The sequence below is a fragment of the Prionailurus bengalensis genome, chromosome C1, assembly GCF_016509475.1.
Source record: "Prionailurus bengalensis isolate Pbe53 chromosome C1, Fcat_Pben_1.1_paternal_pri, whole genome shotgun sequence".
NCBI lineage: Eukaryota > Metazoa > Chordata > Mammalia > Carnivora > Felidae > Prionailurus > Prionailurus bengalensis.
In genome coordinates, this window is record NC_057345.1 from 215,069,299 (window position 1) to 215,089,020 (window position 19,722).

At 41.2% G+C, this 19,722-nt stretch overlaps 1 protein-coding gene across 3 annotated transcripts in view; it reads left to right on the forward strand.

The window, feature by feature from the left end:
* Positions 1-19,722, forward strand: part of DIS3L2 (DIS3 like 3'-5' exoribonuclease 2) — a 348,656-nt gene that overhangs the window by 56,922 nt on the left and 272,012 nt on the right. For all 3 annotated transcript variants that reach the window (XM_043578169.1, XM_043578167.1, XM_043578168.1), the window contains exons 4-5: positions 7,612-7,665; positions 14,440-14,541. In XM_043578169.1, the coding sequence (XP_043434104.1) occupies positions 7,612-7,665; positions 14,440-14,541 (156 nt within the window). The remainder of the gene's footprint in view (positions 1-7,611; positions 7,666-14,439; positions 14,542-19,722) is intronic.

Below are 19,722 nucleotides of genomic sequence, written 5' to 3' on the forward strand. Positions count from 1 at the left end.
CCATGGATGTTGAAGGATGGCTAGTTCGGGCCTATTGCACGAGTGATCCGTGTGCGGTAACAAGGTGTGGAGAGGCAGTGGCACTAATGGGTACATGAACTTGTGAAACAGTATAGAGTAAAGCAGCTTAGGTCTTCTCAGGCATGAAATATGAGGCAGGAAATAGGTAATGAGGTGGAGAGGGAGGCAGGACCACATATTCTTTGAATGAACTCTATTTTATAAATTTTGGATTGGTATAGAGGTATTGCGGTGTGTGACCCAGCTCACTTGAAAATGTCGATTGTGTTCCATTTTCTTTCATCCTGAGAGCCCACTTTCTATATTTGCGGCTTTGGCTACAGATCCAGCCAATGAACACACACTGTCATCTTCTTTTCCTTTTTAATCACCTTTTTGTATTTATCTGTATTCAAGTGCACATATGATTAATACAGACTCTTTTTCTTCATTGTAACCTTTGACCCTGTTATCTACCCCCCCACCTCAGCCCCTGGTTTCTACGCCCTGCTCATGCCTTATACTCCAGCCTCTGGCAACCACTAATCTGTATCCCTGAGCTTGTTTTCTGCTTGTTTGTTGGTTGGTTTGTTTTTTTAAAGATTCCACATATCAGAGACCATACTGTATTTGTCTTTCTCTGTCTGACCTGTTTCACTTAGCATAATGGCTTGGAGGTCCATTCATGTGGTCACAAATGGCAAGATATCATCCTTTTTTTTAATTGCTGAGGAATATTCATTGTATATGTGTGTGCATGTATATACACCACAATTTCTTTATCCATTCATCCATCCGTGGACACTTAGGTTGTTTTCATAGCTTGTCTGTTATAAATAATGCTGTAGTGAATACGGGGTGCACTTATCTTTTTGAGTATTTTTGTTGACTCTTGAATGGAAAACTTTTTAACAAACAAATTGATCTCTACAATTTTAGAAGTACTATTGGCTTTTTTTTTTTTTTTTTTTTTTAAACTTTCCCTGGATTTCTTTGACAAGGCCTCTCAGAGTTGAAGCTGCGTTTGGACATTTGTCCATTCGTTAATCCATTCATTTGCTGTTTATCATTGAGTCCACATACCGAAGTGTGTGTTATCTAAAGTTTCTTGGCCTTCATCTTGTTTCATGTACGAAGACCCTTTGTGCCTTTCTCATTTTCATCTCCTGCCACTCTCCTCCAGGTACATGTTGCTCTATTCACCCTGCTCTTTAAGGCTTTTTCTGTAAAAACTCTGCTCTTTGTTTTTTCTGTGACTCGGTACACACTGTTCCTAGTGCTTGGAATGCTTTCTCCCATTATCTTGATGTAATTGTACTTGACCTTTAAGTCCCTATCTAAATGTTACCCCCTTTGAGAAACCTTATTTTAATTCTCCAAGCAGAATTGGCCATGACTATTTCCTGAAACTGACTTCGTTGTTTACCCTTTATTCTAAAGTTATTGTCATTTCTTGGCATTTATGTTTCCTCAAATAGACCATTCATTTCCTTATGGGTAGGGTTGTCTCTCATTCCCATATATTAGCCCGGTGCATGGCATTTGATTGATGCATAATAAGTTTATATTGAGTAAATATTTATTTACTGAGGATAAAGTAAATAAAGGATCAAGGTACTGTCTTCTGAAGAAGAGTGAGGGAAACTCAGTTGTTATAACTTGGAAGAAAAATTGCTTATAACTTTGGTTACAGAATTTTTAGAGATACGGTGAAGAAAATATTCTACGATGATACAGGTTTTGCTCCTTCCTATTAACTTTTGCTTTTGAAGCAACTCTTTGCTGATATTAAAACAAAACAAAAAGCTGATCAATATAACAACTCTCTTTCCCAGGAGTTTGTAAATGATTCCTCCTGGCTTGTGACATCATGAGACTCTGCAGCCAGAGCCTCCCTCCACAGATGAGAACAGTTGTTCTCTGCAGATGGGGAGAGGAATGGGTTCCAGATATGAGGTCACCGTGTGAAATATACAACACTGTAAATAAGATTTTCAGAGGCAGGGAAACGGAGTCCATCTGCTTTCTGATATGAAGTTAATGTGTACAGGCCTTGATGGTAAGATAAAAAGCTAGACAAGAAAAGCTATTTGAATGCTGCTGGAGAAAATTAAACTTATTAGATATACTTGTAAGTATTTGTTAACTTTTGTGTTCAAATTTGAGTATATTGTGACATCCCTTTTTTCTCCCTATCCTGAGAAGAAACTTTTATTGAGCGATATTAAGGAGATATTTTAAAATAGGAGTAGGATAATATTTTTATTTTGTTTTCAGTGCTTTGAACAATAATTTGACAGTTCATTGGTGTTTTGCCCTATGTGGGGACGCGGAGTCCATGGTGACCAAAGGAATCTCTTCCTTGTGTTTGAAGTGACCAGCAGTAACACATGATTATGTACATGTAGTTTTGAAAATTTGTTGTTATAAACAAGTTCTCACATCATACATATGTACTTTCTCTCTCCATAGGTGTTGAACTAGGGGGATTATTATGGGAGATATTGGAAGAAACGAGAGTATGGGATAGACAGGCCTGGAGGGGACTTAGGTTTGGGGTGATGACCAGAGTGACACTGGGTTGGATGGTAGACCTGGCTGGTTTCCTGATCTCAGATGATGCTTTGGCCGAAGGTGGGCTCAGGTTGATCCCCCAGAGCAGGCTGAGGCATGATGTCAGAGTTCCCCCTTAAATAGAATATTGGTGGAAAGTTGTTATTGGATCTTGGAAGAATTCCTAGTCCAGGAAGAGAGGACAGGATGGGTTGGTTTCTAAGACCGTCATTTGTTACGAGTGAAATCGGCTGGAGAATGTTTGGGTATGAATGAAAAAGAATAGAGGTGACATTACAGTGGACTGACCAGCATTTAGAAGGCACAGATGATCTTCATAACATTACTTCCAGGGCTGGTGGGAGAGCTTCAACTCTGCAGACATTCAGTAATGAGCTCATGTTTCTTGACTGCCTGCTAAGTGCCAGGCATATGCCAGTGAGTGAGACAGATCATTCACTGGGGGAGACAGGCAAACACAGCTACGACATAAAGAGGAAATTACAGCCTGTGCTGAGTGCTACTAGGGAAGTAAGAAAGATGAGAAAGAAGAATTAGGGGGAGCCACTTTCTATGGGATGGTTAGGCTGCTCTGAGCAGGTGATTTCTGAGTTGAGATGTGTAGAGTGACAACGAGCCAGCTCTCAGGAGAACTAGGCGCAGAACATTATAGGCCGAGAGATCAGGTAGTGGGAAAATGGCAGGCAGGAAGAGCCTCGGTGTTTTTGAGGAATATGAAGAAAGCTGTTGGACATAGTGAGCGAAGGGAATTACGATATGGGAATAAGCTGAGAGGCAGCTGCCACAGGTAGGCTGTGTTGGAGAGTTGGATTTTATTAAAACTGAAGGGTTTCAGTAGGGAGAGGGCATGATTTACTTTATGCTTTAAAAACATCTCTCTGGCAGTTGTGAGGTGAACAGTCTCGAGTGGGAGCTGGGCGACCCTGTAGAAGGCCAGCAGGGCGAAGCAGGTACAACAACGTGGGTGGTGGCCGTGAGGATGATGAGGAGTGGAGCCGGACCTGGCAGGATGCCGATGGCTTAAATGCGAAGCTGAAGCAAAAGGAGGAATGAAGCATAATTCCCAAGTTTTGACTTGAGCAACGAGATGGACAGTTTTGCCGTTCACTGCGGTGGGGAAGACTGGGGGTTGGAATGCGGTGCTGGAGTGTGGAGGGAAGGGAGCAGATGGCATAAGTGAGGGATGAGGCCCTGGTGATGAGTGTGGCAAACAGAGAGGCAGTCTGAGGCAGTTACAAGCGAGGACTCTGGAACCAGACGGCTTGGGCTTGGATGTCGTGTGCAGGTGGGCACCTCTCAGTACCTTGGTGTTCTCATTTGTAAGAGGGAGGACAGCAGTACCCAGCTCACAGACTTGATTGGAGGGTTAAATTAGTTGATAGATGCAAAGTTCTTAAAACAGTATGTAACATGTAGTAGACTTAATGTAAGTGTTATTTGAGATTTTTTTTGATGGCTATAGGAGAAACCTTTGTTACTCAACTCAGGGGGTTGCTGCCCACGGAGGGTTAGCTGGCTTTTTAAGAAAATGTGAACATACATATTTCTGTGTGAAATTCCTTTGCTTTAAGTATTCTCAAACATCCTGTGAGCCAAATAAAACATGTTTGTGATGGCCAAGTTAGGCTAATTAGCCCAGTCATGTGGTATTTTTCTCCAGTGACATTCAGCTCCTTGGGTGCAGGCATGGAGAAGGCAGGTAATTGGGGTGAACTGAGAGCGAGGACTTGCCGGTCAAATAGAAGAGGGAGAGTGGACCCAGGGCTCAGGGCTTGCCAGGGCAGGAGGTAATGACAGGCCATGGCAACTAGGTGGCCAAGGCAGGGACTAAACATAGTGTGGAGACAAAATATGGTCAAGTCCATGGGTTGGAAGTCTTAGTGAAGACAAGACATTGTTGAAGTGGGGTATTTACCTTAAGTGAGATGCAAGGATAGAAGATCGTGATCAGAAAGTATGATACTTGAGTTTTCATGTTTAGAGTTGGTGTCATTAGCACTGATGCCAAGAGACATCCATGAACACAGGGGAGAGTGGGTAGGGTGGGTGGAGGAACAGGTGGCTAGAGTGACTGGCTAGGGTTGTCTGGTCAACCCTATGGATGCGAAGTTCCATGAGTGTTTATAGGGATGGGGGTGCAGAGGAAGACAGTGAGCTACGAGTCAGAGCACTAGGGAATCAGGGATATGATCAGAAGGTTTGAAAATGATAGCACTGAGGAGGTATAGCAGGAGCTAATGATATGATCTTCAAAGGATCTTGGTTTTGATCAAGAATGGAGGAAAAAAATAATTTTAAGAGCTCAATGGGGAAGCAGGGGGCAAACATTCTTCTTCTGGTCCCTGAGATACATGGGATAGGAGAGATAAAATAGACTCCCTTTGAGAGCACATCAAGGGGAGTGATCCTGTCAGGGACAGCTGGGTTTCAGTTAAGTCAGGAAGCACAGGAGCATTCAGAGAAAGATGGAGCATTGTAGGGGCCTCACTGATCAAGTTCAGGCCTGGGAGAGGGTTAAGGAGGAAGATGAGTGATGAGGGTTTGGGTAGATCAGGTGATGGTCATAAAAATATGAAAATGGAAGTCCTAGGGGCGCCTGGGTGGCTCAGTGGGTTGAGCGTCCAACTTTGGCTCAGGTCATGATCTCGCAGTTTGTGAGTTCGAGCCCTGCGTGGGGCTCCGTGCTGACAGCTCAGAGCCTGGAGCCTGTTTTGGATTCTGTGTCTCCCTCTCTCTCTGCCCCTCCCCCACTCACGCTCTGTCTCTCTCTCAAAAATAAATAAATATTAAAAAAAAAATTTCTAGGGGTGCCTGGGTGGCTCAGTCGATTAAGTGTCCAACTTTGGCTCAGGTCATGATCTCACAGTCCATGAGTTCGAGCCCCACGTCGGGCTCTGTGCCAACAGCTCGGAGCCTGGAGCCTGCTTCGGATTCTCTCTCTCTCTCTCTCTCTCTCTCTCTCTGCGCCCCTCCCCCACTCGTGCTCTGTCTCTCTCTGTCAAAAATAAATAAACATGAAAAAAAATTAAGAAATGGAAGTCCTAGACTTTTGCAGATGAATAAGACAAAGACAGATGTATTCTTTTGCTAGAAGAACATCAAGTGAGGGGGGAAAAAAAACCCAAAACAAACCTTAGATCAGAAAGCAATGCTTGGAATCAGAAAATGAGTTTTTAAAAACTTTAACTTCAGTGAATTGACTTTATTTGGAGTGTCTTCCCCTCACTAGACACTACACTTTATGAGGCAGAGACTTTTATTACTCTCCATCGTGTCCCCATCACTTAGCATAGTGCCTGTCATGCTAGTCTTCAGGAAATTGTGTTGAGGGAGTGGATAAAAATTGAGGATAAATGTAATAAGCCTTTTATCTCCCTCCTCCAACAAGAGACAGCTATTCTAGAAGTGAAATTTCAGTGACATTCATGAAAAGGAACTGGCCTCAGAGAGCTCTGCTGGCCTTGTCTCCCACCCCACCCCCCCACCCTCCTACCCTGAGCAGAGTTACAACATCGTGGGGCAAGAGTAGTTGCCCTCGGGGCGCCTGGGTGGCTTGGTCGGTTAAGCGTCCGACTTCGGCTCAGGTCACGATCTCACGGTCCGTGAGTTCGAGCCCCGCGTCGGGCTCTGTGCTGACGGCTCAGAGCCTGGAGCCTGTTTCAGATTCTGTGTCTCCCTCTCTCTCTGCCCTTCCCCTGTTCATGCTCTGTCTCTCTCTGTCTCAAAAATAAAGAAACGTTAAAAAAAAAAAATTAAAAAAAAAGAGTAGTTGCCCTTTTAAGCACTGTTGCTTATGTGGCGTTCTCTGCCTGTACTTCCCTTCTGATTTATCTGTGAATTTTTCTCCTCTGTCAACGAGCGGATCAGACACTGTCTCTGGAGCCTTTCCTAGTGCCCCCAGCCGAGAGTAAGCTGTGTCCCTACTTACAGAGTTCTTCATATTTTACTTTAGAAACAAGGACTGAGCTTGATCACCACTCTCTCTCCACAATGTGTGTCTCAGGATCTTGAACGTAGCCAGTATTCAGTAAATCTTGAATTAAGTCCACTTAGGATGTTAACAACAATAGTATAAACTGTGACATGGGAGTTTGTAATTTAAACATTTAAACATGGTGCACCGGTGGAGGGAAGGACTATTTTCTACTTTATTTTATGCTCTCACCTATTTTGTTAATTAACATATCTTCGAGTCTTTCAACATTTTAGGGGGGAAATGTTATTTAAAACACTTTCTCAAGACACCTTTTGAGTCTGGCTCTTAGGAAAATAACCGCCTCTATCCATGTGTTCCAGTGGCCTTCAAATGCAGCTGGAACCTTGGGAGGGTTACAGCTTCCTGCAAGAGCCTAAAATACTGAACTGCTATTGAAGGCGGCCCCCACCTGCACCCCTGTGCGTAAATAGAAGCAGACCCTGATTTGGTGCTGGAATAACATGAAGTTGAAGGCAGACTGGGTGGCCTGGCTGTTGGAGTCAGGATTCTCATTTACATTAAGAGCTGGTTCTGGACCATTTTGAATTATTGACTCATTTGGCTCTGCAGAAGTGTCACAGTAAAAAAATATGCATCTGGTCTCTCAAGGTTGAGTATCCAGGTTGGAAGTCAACCTGTATCACTTTGAAAATTGTCACAGACATGAGCAAGCATGGCAAGGTCTCCGTGAATAAAAAAGGCCATTATATAGCGAGGCGTAATTCCCACATAACCTTGTTCTCAAAGTAAAGGTTTAAATGTGAAGACCGGCGTCCGGGGGCACGTAAAATCCCAGTAGTTGCTGCTCTGCCGCTCCTCACCTCTGCCCGTTCACAGCAAGGTGCCAGTGTGAGCTTTCAGTCTTCGATGGAACCTTGTGTTCCAGACATCGATATAAATCATGTTTCACGCAGTTTACGAGTGGTTCGCATATGCCTGAGTCGTTTCCTAGATCGAGCTGTTTAATTAATTTAAAAACGTTTTATTGGAGAATAACATACATATGGAAAAATTCTAAGTGTATAACTAGATTTTCACAGATTTTATTTTTTATTTTAAAGGGTGTATTGAGAATTAATCCAAAGAAGTTTCATGAAGCCTTCATTCCTTCCCCGGTAAGTTCAATAACTTTATAATAAACTTAATGTCACAGTTAATTTTTTAGATGTGCTCTGAAACTGAAATCATATATTCTAACTAAAAAGCGGAGTAGTAAAACAAAATCGAGGATGGGCAAGGATTTGTTTCAAATTTAAATAAGCAAAATTTGTCTTTGGCTAACAACCCCTTCTGCCCGTCTTAAACCCACACTGCGAGTAAAGGGGACAGTACTTGTTACTAGGGCTGCAGAGAGCAGCTGAACCCACACAGACGCCCACTAGTTTTTGCAGTGGAATGCCCTTGGTTTATAGCTTAAAAGGATTTATGGGTTTTTCTGCTGATTTAAGTTAATCTTTCCTAAACACGCTATCTACTTTCGATCTACTGCGTGAGCTAATTTGCAAATATGTCCAAAAATAACGTGTAATGCTTTTTTTCTTTTTGGTCAGAGTTTCTCACTTCACTTCTATGCAGGTGATAGGACTTGGTATAAGGCTCTTCACCATTGGGTTTTTATACCCTCCTGATTCATTTTAACAGGCTCTCTCCTGTTAAGGGAAGTTCACTCTGACATATAGTTAGCAGGAGGTCTCTGGATAAGGCTTGATTGTGCAAAGCTAGGAGAGCAACGTTCTCAAATTCCTGACGTGACTTTTCCAGGCTGCCATAAATAAGATAGCCATAGAATTATAGATTTGTTTTTAGATTTAGATTTAGATTTAGATTTGAGAGGGAGAGAGAGAGAGAGAGAGAGAGAGCGAGCGAGCGTGTGTGTGTGTGCGCACGCAAGTATGACCTGGGGAGTGGGGCAGCAGGAGAGAGAGGAGAAACCCAAGCAGGGTCTGTGCTGTCGGCACGGAGCCTGATGGGGGGCTCAATCCCACAAACCATGAGATCATGACCTGAGCCAGAATCGAGAGTTTGGACGCTCAACCGACTGAGCCACCCAGGTGCCCCCATTTATAGATGTTTTAACGGTGGAAGAGAGCTTAGGAATAAATTTGAGCTTATTGATGAGGGAATGGAATACATATATATATATATATATTTGGTTAACATATTTCATGATGTTAAATGACAAGTTTAGTGAGAATACAAGCTCAGTCATGTGCTTCACAGGTGGTAGTTGTGTCACAATAACTTTTAAGACCTATTCCCAAGCTCAGTTTAGTTCTTTTTTTCTTGTCCTACAGAAGCCAAGGATTCACATTTGTTTCTCAAGTTCAGTCTTACGGCTTGGGTTAGATAAAAAGTGTCACTGGCATGTTACATTGTTCTCTCTGAATCCTATTCTGTTCCTGTGATGGGATGTGCTAGATATGCTGACCCTTGTACTTTGATTGTATAACTGAGGGTCAGCTTTGTGGCATAACTTACCTGCAGGAGTAGTTTTATCGTTCAGTGGAAACACTGCTTACATGGTGTTAAGATTCTCAAGTTTGCTCATAAGATGAAAATCACATTCAGTAATCATAAAAATTACCCATGAATACTCTTAGGAATATGCCTTGTTGGAGACAGATAATCTCTCAGTAAATCCAGCATAACTAGCATTTTCTCTACATTAGAAAGAATTACCATTTATTCGTTGGCATACCAGTTGAAGGAGCTTGATTATAATAGGGGCCCCGGTGTATGAAAAACTTGGATTTTTAAGCACGAGAATCATACCCTGTGCAGTAAGGAGTTCATCCTGAGAGACACCTGGGAGCTGAGCAGATTATAAATCTCCTGTCTCCTGTGTTCACTGAAGTTTGCTGTCATCGATTGGAATGTTAAGGGGAGCTCCACAGAACCTTTTGAAAATTTTATTGCCTATTTTCTTTCTTCTCTGAATACACAGTATTGAATTTCCCTGAGTTGGATCCATGTTAGGCTGGTTCCTAAGAGGTGTGGGGCTCAGGACAAGAATACAAATGGAGGCATGCATACTTTATAATAATAAATATTTAAGAGTATAAATCAAACTAGCAAACTGTTAACACATTCATAACAAATAAAACATATTTCTTGCCAAAAATACCTCTGTGTACCTGGGTTCAAATGTAGAATTCTCAGACTCCTTGGAGCTCCATGCTGAAGGGTGGGTGCATGGAGAGGCTCCACCTCTGGCCTACCCTTCTTCCCTTCCCAATCCTGTCTTCCCTCTTTGCTGCCCGCCCACCTCCCCCATCAGTGAGGGTGCTTGCATGCACTTATGTGAGCATCTTATCATATCCCACATGTCCACGTTCTTTCCACATGCCTTGGAAATACCTGTCCTTTAGCCACCTGTCAAGTCCAATGGGTGCCACCAGTGACTGTGGTCTGCCTTCGGGAAGATGCCTGTGTATGCCCTGGAAGTGAACTTGGAGCTGATTACCCCAGGGATGCTCATCTGTTTGGTCCTTAGAATTCCCTACTTATGGAGAGGAGTGTGACTGGAGAAGGACCAGAGTAAAGGTCCTCTAAAATGTGGGGCCTAGTTAGGTTCCTATAATTTAAATTCATATGACCTAAATTTGCAAATGATGTGTTGCCACAGTTTAATTTGGCTTGTTAAAGGAAGTTAAGAAGCAAAAGTTATTGATGTTTCAAAAGCCCAAGTTGTTCTCCTACTTGAAATTGTATTTTTGGCATGTCCTATTAAGAATCTTTTAGACAGTTGTGATATTAGGATTGGCTTATTTTTATGCCTCTTTTATTCTCTTATTTGGCACTAATGGAGTAGTAATATTGTCTCAGAGGTAAAAAAAAGTGCTGAATGATTCACCTTTAAGTAACTAAGAACTGACTGCAAAAGCTCTATCAAAGCCTAGTTGTAAGTTTTGGTTGTAGATACGGGAACAGTCCTGCATTCTAGTTTTGTGGGGTTTTTTGGTCAGCTTAAGTTTTTAGAGGCATGACAGAAAGTATTGAGGAGGGAGATAGTGGTGGCAATAAATTGCATGTAGATAAACCCCACAACCACCATTGGTCGGGATGTATGAGCATATGTAGCTCATGTCCATGTCGAGTATGAACTGGAAAAATGCTCACAGGTGGACTAGGAGCAGGCTGTCAGAACCAGGGACTGAATGTTACTGTCCCCTGCTTTAGCATGGAGAGTAAAGACAGGAATTGATAGTAAAGAAGATGTAGCCCCGACCCTGATGATGGGAAATTGAAGAGTTTTCTTATTTGTAAAACGAGGGAACGAGGGCTGGATTAGATTGTCTAATGTTTCTTACAACTTAAAAATTCCAAATTCTAATTTAAATTTCTAAAGTTTTTGGAGATAACAAAAATACACTAGGTTTGATTATTTAGGTTCTTACTAACTTTAAAAACTAAGTTGTGAACTTACACAATGTCATTTGCTGTGTTAAAATGTCTACTTAAGTCAATAGGCTAAGAACAGTAATTCATCATCACTTGTTTTTTTTTTAAATTATTTTTAACGTGTATTTATTATTATTGAGAGACAGAGAGACACAGAGCATGAACAGGGGAGGGGTGGAGAGAAGGGGAGACACAGAATCGGAAGCAGGCTCCAGGCCCTGAGCTGTCAGCACAGAGCCCGACGTGGGGCTCGAACTCACGAACTGCGAGATCATGACCTGAGCCGAAGTTGGTCGCCTAACCAAGTGAGCCACCCAGGCGCCCCATCATCACTTGGTTTTAATAAAGTACTTCATTTTGGGGGCTGTTGACTTAGGTTCATTATAATTTCTACTGATAGAAAGTTGATTTTCATTTTCTTTTGACAAAGCCAAAATACATGGGACAAGTCACTTATATATGTACCTGCCAGCCTCCTGGAGTTCTCAGTAAAAGTAAGATACAGAGTTAGAATAAAACCATGTGACTTTCAAGCAAACCAAGATAAATTGGTATTATTGAGATGCCTCTTTGTCCTATTTGGAATAGGATAAAGAGGAGAAATAGACTAGATATAGAAACTTGGCTTTTTACAAATAACATAAGCTCCATTCTGAATATGTCGGTGTAAGAAGTTTTATAACTTTTTTGTGCATCTTGTCATGGGAGGCACCCTTTGAACATCTGTGGAATTTATTTGGCCCAAAGGGAGCTATTGCATCAATAGGGAATGCTCTTGGTTGTCCTCCCCTCTCCAAAGCCTCCTAAGTATTTTTTTTTTAACGTTTATTTTAGAGAGAAAGAGAGAGAGAACACACATGTGCGTCCATGCAACCGGGGGAGGGGCAGACAGAGGGGGGTACAGGGAACCTGAAGCAGGCTCCATGCCGATAGCACAGAGCCCAGCACTGGGCTTGAACTCGCAAACCGCAAGATCATGACCTTGAGCCAAAGTCGGATGCTTAACCGACCTAACTACCCACGCCCCCCTGCTAAGTATTTACTTAGATTACCCCCAGATCCCTTTATATTTCCTCTAGGGTTGTGCATTAGTCAATTTTTTTCCCCTACTCTTTCTGGGTGTGGGTGGGTAGAGCTACTCTTTGGAATTCAAATAGAGAACTGAACTCTTTGGCCTTTAAAAGTAGTCAAGGGCGTGCCTGGATGGCCCAGTCGGTTAAGCACCCTCCTCAGCTCTGTGCTGACAGCTCAGAGCCTGGAGCCTGCTTCGGATTCTATGTCTCCCTCTCTCTCCGTCTCTCCCCTCCCCAAAAATAAACAAACATTAAAACATTTTTTTTAAGTAGTCAAGTGGGGGTGAATCAAACTTAAAAAAAAATTTTTTTTTAATGTTTATTTATTTCTCAGACAGAGCATGAGTGAGGGAGGGGCAGAGAGAGAGGGAGACACAGAATGTGAAGCAGGCTCCAGGCTCTGAACTGTCAGCACAGAGCCCGACTCGGGGCTCGAACTCACAAACCATGAGATCATGGCCTGAGGCGAAGTCGGTCGCTCAACCGACTATGCCACCCAGGAGCCCCAGAATCAAGCTTTTAATATTGAGCTGTTCCCAAGTTTACTGTCTTTAAAATAAGAGGTTCTGCAACAGGTACAGGGTTTTCTAAGAGCTGAGTAGTGATGCAATACCTGTAGATTTGTATATTGTTTGAGGTTTTGTGTGGTTTTTTTTTTTTTTTTTTTTGTATACTGTGTGCTTTTCTTGGTTTCTTGGGATGGAAATATGACAATACCAGTCTCTTATCATCTTAAATCTTTGCGCTAAGGGTGGTATACCTGCTTATGAAAGAGACATTTCGTTCCATACGTTTTGACACGTGATAATGGGTTGGGATGACCTCCAGACAGCTCTCTTTTCATCCCAGGGAAGTTGGAGAGGTCCTGTCGCTATGTAAATTGCAGAAGGCAGCAGTTGGTGGTGATGTGCCACACTTCAGTTGTTCACTCTCCGTTTATTGGTTGTTTCTTCCTTGTATCTGTGAGAAGCTCGACGTGAGGTTAACAGCAGTAACTGTCTATGTGGCTAACACAGTAGCGGTACCTCAGGGACTCGGGTGGGTCAGGTTTGGCAACCCGTGTAGGCCACGGCTGTGAGCCCACGGTTAGATTGGAAATTGAACAGAAAAACTGTTCTAAAAGGTCTCTAATGGCTTGTAATTGGAAACTATAAAAAATGCTGACTGCCTAGAGTCCCATTTTTGGTGGTGGTGGGACAGGTTTGGTGAATTGGGGATGCTCATTTCAGTTTTAACTGAAACGTTATAGTGATCGCCTTCAGCTCGTTGAGTGTTAAATCTTATCGAATCAAGTGCCTCTATTAACAAATTTTGAGTGGTGGTTTCTATGCCTGTTTGCTATTATTTCCTTTAAGAAAAGTAAATATTTTATTTCTCTTTTATTTTCTGAAAAGAAGCACTCCATATAAACCTTCAGAAGGATAAAAGGATTCGAGTACATGTTTGCCTGTGTGTTGATGAACGTTTTAAAAATACTTCATTTTTTTTCATGGACCCTTACTGCTGAAGGGGTGGTTTTCCTTAGCTCTCTTTTCCACCTGAGTGTTTTTTGCAAAGTAATTTGGCTTACTAGGAAGACTCTGGCCTCTGTGTAAGTTTAGTAGTTGATACCTGGGGAGTTCACTAGGGCTTTACTGCTTTAAGTGGGTTATTTGTAAGCATGTGGTCAAGGATGTAGGTGTCCCGTGCTTTGTGTTCACAGGGGGTGAGGGAGGGGGGGTCCAAGTTCACCCTGCTCCTCAGTCAGACAGGTGGAGGAGTGTGAGAATGCTTCATGAATCTCCTGTCCCTTTCCTTTCCTTCTTTGTCTTCTACTTAGGTCTCCATCAAAACAACCATACTTTGCTTTCTGTGCCACTTGCCCGGCGGCGGGGGAGGAGTATGATTTTGCTAGTTCCTTCCTTGGAGAACCCAATTCCTAGAGCTGGTTGCTGCTCCTGCCCCCAGTTGGTTTTCTTGGGGGATTATATTTTATTGTTCTTCTGTTTGCTTGCAAATTGGCTACTTTTTACCCTTCTTTGATATTTAAAAAAAATTCAGTTAGTGTAGAAAATGTATCATCATGCTTTATGTCAAACAAGAAAGGATCACTTACTCCTTTCTCATTCCAATTAGGAAAGCATGCAGCCTCAGTTTTTTGCGTTATATATTTTTGTTTGTTTTTGGTCTGCCTATAGGAGATCTTCCCTTATATTTAAAAAAATGTTTTTTAACATTCTGTTAACCTGCTCTTATATGTTCATCCCCATTTCTGCTAGTTCCAAAGACTGATTTCCCACTAGGTCTGTTTGTGGCTGTGTACTAGTATTCTTGTTAGGTCAGTGGACAGTTTGTAGAGTTCACAACTTTTAAACCAAGGAAGTAAGTTTTGGTTCCAGGCCTTGGTAAGGTGACTGTTTTCTCTCTCCAACCTAGGATGGTGATCGAGACATTTTTATTGATGGTGTTGTTGCTCGTAATAGAGCCTTGAATGGGGATCTGGTGGTCGTGAAGCTGCTTCCAGAAGAGCAGTGGAAGGTAAGTTAAAATTTCCTTTTCTAATAATAGAGTCCTCAGGGCCTTTTCATTCCATGGGGCATCGGGGAGACATCATAAACTGAAGCAGTCATGGACTCTTCTAAGAAGCAGGCCATGGAATGCTGGGAACTTAGAAGCATCTGATGGGCAGACAGCTAATGATTTGAGTTGTTCTCCTTGCTCCCTCCCTTGTGACCTGTCTTCCCTTCACATGCCTTGCATTGGTTTCTGGTAATTTTTAGGACAGAATAAAAGCTTGTAGGGCACATTCAAACTTGATATGTATTATTTTCCCACATTAAATACTGGGAGAACTGGAAAGACAAAGTCATGGGGAGGGTGGCAGTCTTCATACATTCTTGCTGCCTCTATGGGAAAACTCAGGCAACACATACCTAGTTCTGTAAGGTCCAGTTTGGTGATTGGGCTTCCTTTGGCAGACAAAAATAGACTCTTTTTATAAAACAGAGATCTGGTGGCAGAGGAAATGTTTTCAACATGAGAATATTCTGGGTTTCATTCTCCATATATGTCTGTCAATTGAAAAGAAAGATGTGGTTTTTGACTAATATTTTTTATTAAAAAAATTTTTTAATGTTTATTTTTGAGAGACAGAGACAGTGTGAGTCAGGGAGGGGCAGAGAGAGAGGGAGACACAGAATCCAAAGCAGGTTCTAGGCACTGAGCTGTCAGCAAAGAGCCTGACGTGGGGCTCAAACCCATGAACCGTGAGATCATGACCTGAGCTGAAGTCATATGCTTAACTGACTGAGCCACCCAGGTGCCCCTTGACCATTATTTTAAATGAGAGTCAGGCACTGGAATCATTTATAGTAGCAGTTTCTTTGAATTGTCATGTAGAACTGGCAACTTGTGTGTCTAAGTCTGGGTTTTTCTTTGTAGCATTTATTCATAGCATGTTTTATTTGGCTCAGTTCATCGGTATTGAGGAATGTGGTGTTGTCTTCATTGAGCGGTACTATAGGAGATAATAGAGTGGGCTTTTTAGGCTTGGGTTTGAATCCCTTTCTGCAGCTCATCTGTATAACTTTGGGTGAATTATATAACCTCTCTGTGCCTCAAATGCTTCATCTGTAAAATGGGAATAATCACAGTACCTACTTCATCCGTTTGTGATGAGGATTAAATGAGAATATACATGTAAGAATCTTAGAATGGTGCCTAACCCATGGTAGCAGCTCAAGAAATGTTGGTTTCTATTATTAGCTTTTCCAGAAATGGGGGAAGTACTACCTTATCTCAGAGCTTTGTTGAGATATAAATTCAATTTGTGTTTTATCCGACAGGGCTGGAGTAACCGAGTTAGACCTATATGCCAGGGATTTGTAGGGTGTAGGGATGTTAATAATGATCACGATAGACATAGTTCTTTCTTTTTTTTAATCTTTTTTCAACGTTTTTATTCAGTTTTGAGAGAGACACAGAGCATGAGTGGGGGAGGGGTAGAGAGAGAGAGGGAGATACAGAATCTGAAACAGGTTCCAGGCTCCAAGCTCTTAGCACAGAGCCAGACACAGGGCTGGAACTCACGAGCCATGAGATCATGATGTGTGCCGAAGTCATTCACTTAACTGACTGAGCCACCCAGGCGCCCCATGATAGACATAGTTGTTAACCCTTATGGAGCTTTTAGTCTGATGGGGAGTGCAGGAAGAGACAGATACTAATAATACACAAATTTAAGGATAATTATAGTTAATGCTGTGAAGTTAAGTGAAGAGTATTTTATGAGGGTTAGTTATCCTAGTCCTGATACCCCCAGCCCACCCTCAGTTGCTGCCAATTGTGGCTGTAGTCTCCTCCCTTGATTCTCCAAAAGCACAGCTAAGAGTTGGTTCCAAGTCCTAGGAACATAGATTGATTTAGGCCACTTTCTCTTTTCTGGAAAGCGTCATTTAGCAGTGTTGACCATATCTAAGAAGGCAAGAGGAGTGCATTAGGGCCTGATCAAACTAAAGGAAGTATTCCTGGAGGTCATTTGAGGGAGTAAAGAGGCAGAATTAGAGTGAAGATGATCCGAAGAAGGAACACAAAAAGGTGGTGGTTTCCTTTAACTCAAGGAGTGAGAATGGGCAGAATAGAAAGAAATAGAAGAGTAGTTAGCAAATTGGGTGAGTCTGGCGCTGACCGGAACATGTGTAAGATGTTGACTGGTTGAAGAATAGGAATGGAGAGCATATTATAGAGCACCTGTTGAGCTCTACAGAGGTGGACGAGGTTGGTTAAAAAAGAGCAAGGCCAAGTTGCCTAGCATCCTTCCTACCTTGGCTGCAGCAGGGGATGGCTAAAAAAACCCAAACATATGAATAAATAAGTTAGTTGCATTATTTTCCCTGTTTTGCACCTCCTTTGTATTTAAGACCAGCAGGCACAGCCTTTCCTGGTATTGTATGAACCACTCTTGCTTTGGATAGGAAACCTAGGAAGATGAGGGTAGGTTGGAGGTGAAAGTGTTTGTTGTTGTCATGTTCTAGAAGGACAGCTTAGGACTTGGGGATTCTTACTTCTGTCTTGGTGCCTTTGCTTCTAGACAAAAACCTATACCTCCTTTAAGACTCAACACAGCCAAGTTGTGTTTTTTCCCAAGAGGCCTAAGTTTGTGATTTTGTAATTCCTAGGTCACTGGAGCTAGTTAGGCAGATAAGAATTTACGGAAATTCTTATAGTGCTCCCACCGTCAGTATATTCAGACTACATAGACACAGCTTGCTGTTTTTCTATTTTACAGTTAATATCTAAAGGCAGAAGAGATTAAGGGCCATATGGGAGTTTTAAGCCAGGGAGTGACATGGTCTTATATAGCCAAAAATCACTCTGGCTGCTGTTTGGAGAATGGAATGTAGTGGGGGCAATTGTGCATTGGCGTGGCCAGTTAGGAGGTATATGCCGGGCCGTGATAGTGAAGGTGCAGAGAGGTAGAGATACATTTTGAAAGTAGAGCTAATGGGACTTGAAGATAGATTTGAGGAGTAGGGTTAATGAAAGCAGGGAATGAAGGATTAAGGTTCTGGTTTAAGCAAAATGGGTGAACATGATGTCATTAATTTGAAATGAGGAATAGTAGGGATGAGCATGTTTGGGTACAAAAATTATTAGTTCTGCTTGGCCATGTTAAGTTTTAATTTCTTTTCAGACATGTTAATAGAGATGTTGAGAAAATATGGAGGCATAGATGGTTCATTACTCATAAATTCTACTAAGTTATGGAAGAAATAATCCCAATTCTACACAAACACTTCCAGAAGATGCAAGAGGAGGAAACCTTTCCCAACTTCTAAGAAGGCAGCATTGCCTTAATATCAAAACCAGGAAAAGACATTGTAAGAGAAGAAAGCTATAGACCGGTACTCCTCACAAACATGGTTGAAAAAGTCCTCAACAAAATATTAGCCAATAGAATCCAACAACATAGTATACTAAAAGGGTAATAGAGCATGAGCAAATGGGGTTTATCTCAGGAGTGCAAAGTTTAATATTTGAAAAGCAATTTCATGTAATTCACCTAGTTAACAGACCAAACTTACCATATTTCATTTGAATGCCATCATTTCAATAGATGCAGAAAATACAATTGACAGAAGTCCACAACAATTCATAATAAAAAAAATCACAGCAAACTAGAAATAAAAGAGTACTTCCTCAATTTGGCAAAGAACATCTAGGAGATACTTATAACTAACACCATTCTTAGTAAGAAGAAAGGCTAAATGCTTTTCCTCCAATATTGGGAATGAGGTAAGAATGTCCCTTCTCATCCCTTTTATTCAACACTGTACTGGAGATTCTAGCCAGTACAGCAAAGCAATAGGGGAGAAAAGCATTCGGATTGGAAAGGAAGAAGTAAAACTGTATTTAATCTCAGACTATATGATTTTCTATATATAAAATCCTAAGGAATCCACAAAAAGCTGCTAGAACTAATAAGTGAGATTAGGTTGAAGGCCAGAAGGTTGATATAAAAAATCAATTGTACTTATATATATTAACAATGAGAAATTGGAAATTTCAAAATTTATTAAAGTATCTTTTTCATAGGATCAAAATTATGATATACTGAGGGAAAAATGTGACCAAAGATGTGTAAGACATGTACACTAAAACTATAAACGTTTTATGGTTTATAAACTGAGAAAAATTACATAAGGTCTCAACAAATGGTGAAAAATATCATGCTCATGAATTAAAAGACTCAGTATTGCTAAGATACCAATTCTATTCAGATTGATAGATGGATTCATCACAATCCCAAAGAAAATTGTAGCAGGCTTCTTTATAGATGTTAACAAGCTGATGTTAAGATTTATATAGTTGTGCAAAGGACCTAGGATAGCCAAAACAAAGAAGAACAAAATTGGAGGCTGTCTATCACCTGATTTCAAGACTTACTATAAAGCTCTGATAATCAAACTGTGTGGTAATGTCAAGATAGACATATAGATTGATGGAACAGAGTAGAGAGGCCTGAAGTAGACCCACACATACATGATTATTTGATTTTCTACAATGGTGCCAAAATAATTTGGTGGGGAAAAGATCTCTGTTCAACAAATGTGCTATTACAATTGTGTAGCCATATGAAAAATAATGAACTTTGACCCTTACCTTGTACCATATACAGAAATTAACTTGAAGTGGATTGTAGATATAAGTGTTTGTGTAAAAACTATAAACTTTCTATAAGAAAAAGGCGAAATTTTTAGTGATCTTAGATTTAACAAATATTTCTTAAATATGAAGCATAAAAGAAATAATAAATTTAACTTTATTAAAATTATAAACTTTTGCTTTTTAATAAACACTGTTACAAAAAGGCAAAACATTTATCTGACCAAAGATTTTTATTATCTAGGCTATAAAGAACTCTTTTAGTCAATAACAGGCAGCCTATTTAAAAACTGTATTAAAGATTTGAGAGATACTTTACTAAATAAGATATATGGATAGCAGATAAGCATAGGAAAAGATGCTTGACATAGTCATTAAGAAAATACAAATTAAAAGCACAAGATACAACTATAAAATCTCTAGAATGGCTGATGTTAACAAGACTGACCATAACCAGTGTTGGCAAGGGTGTGGAGCAGCTGGAAATCTCATGCACTGCTGGTGGGAATATAAATGGTATATTCACTTTGGAACACAGTTTGACAACTTCTGAAA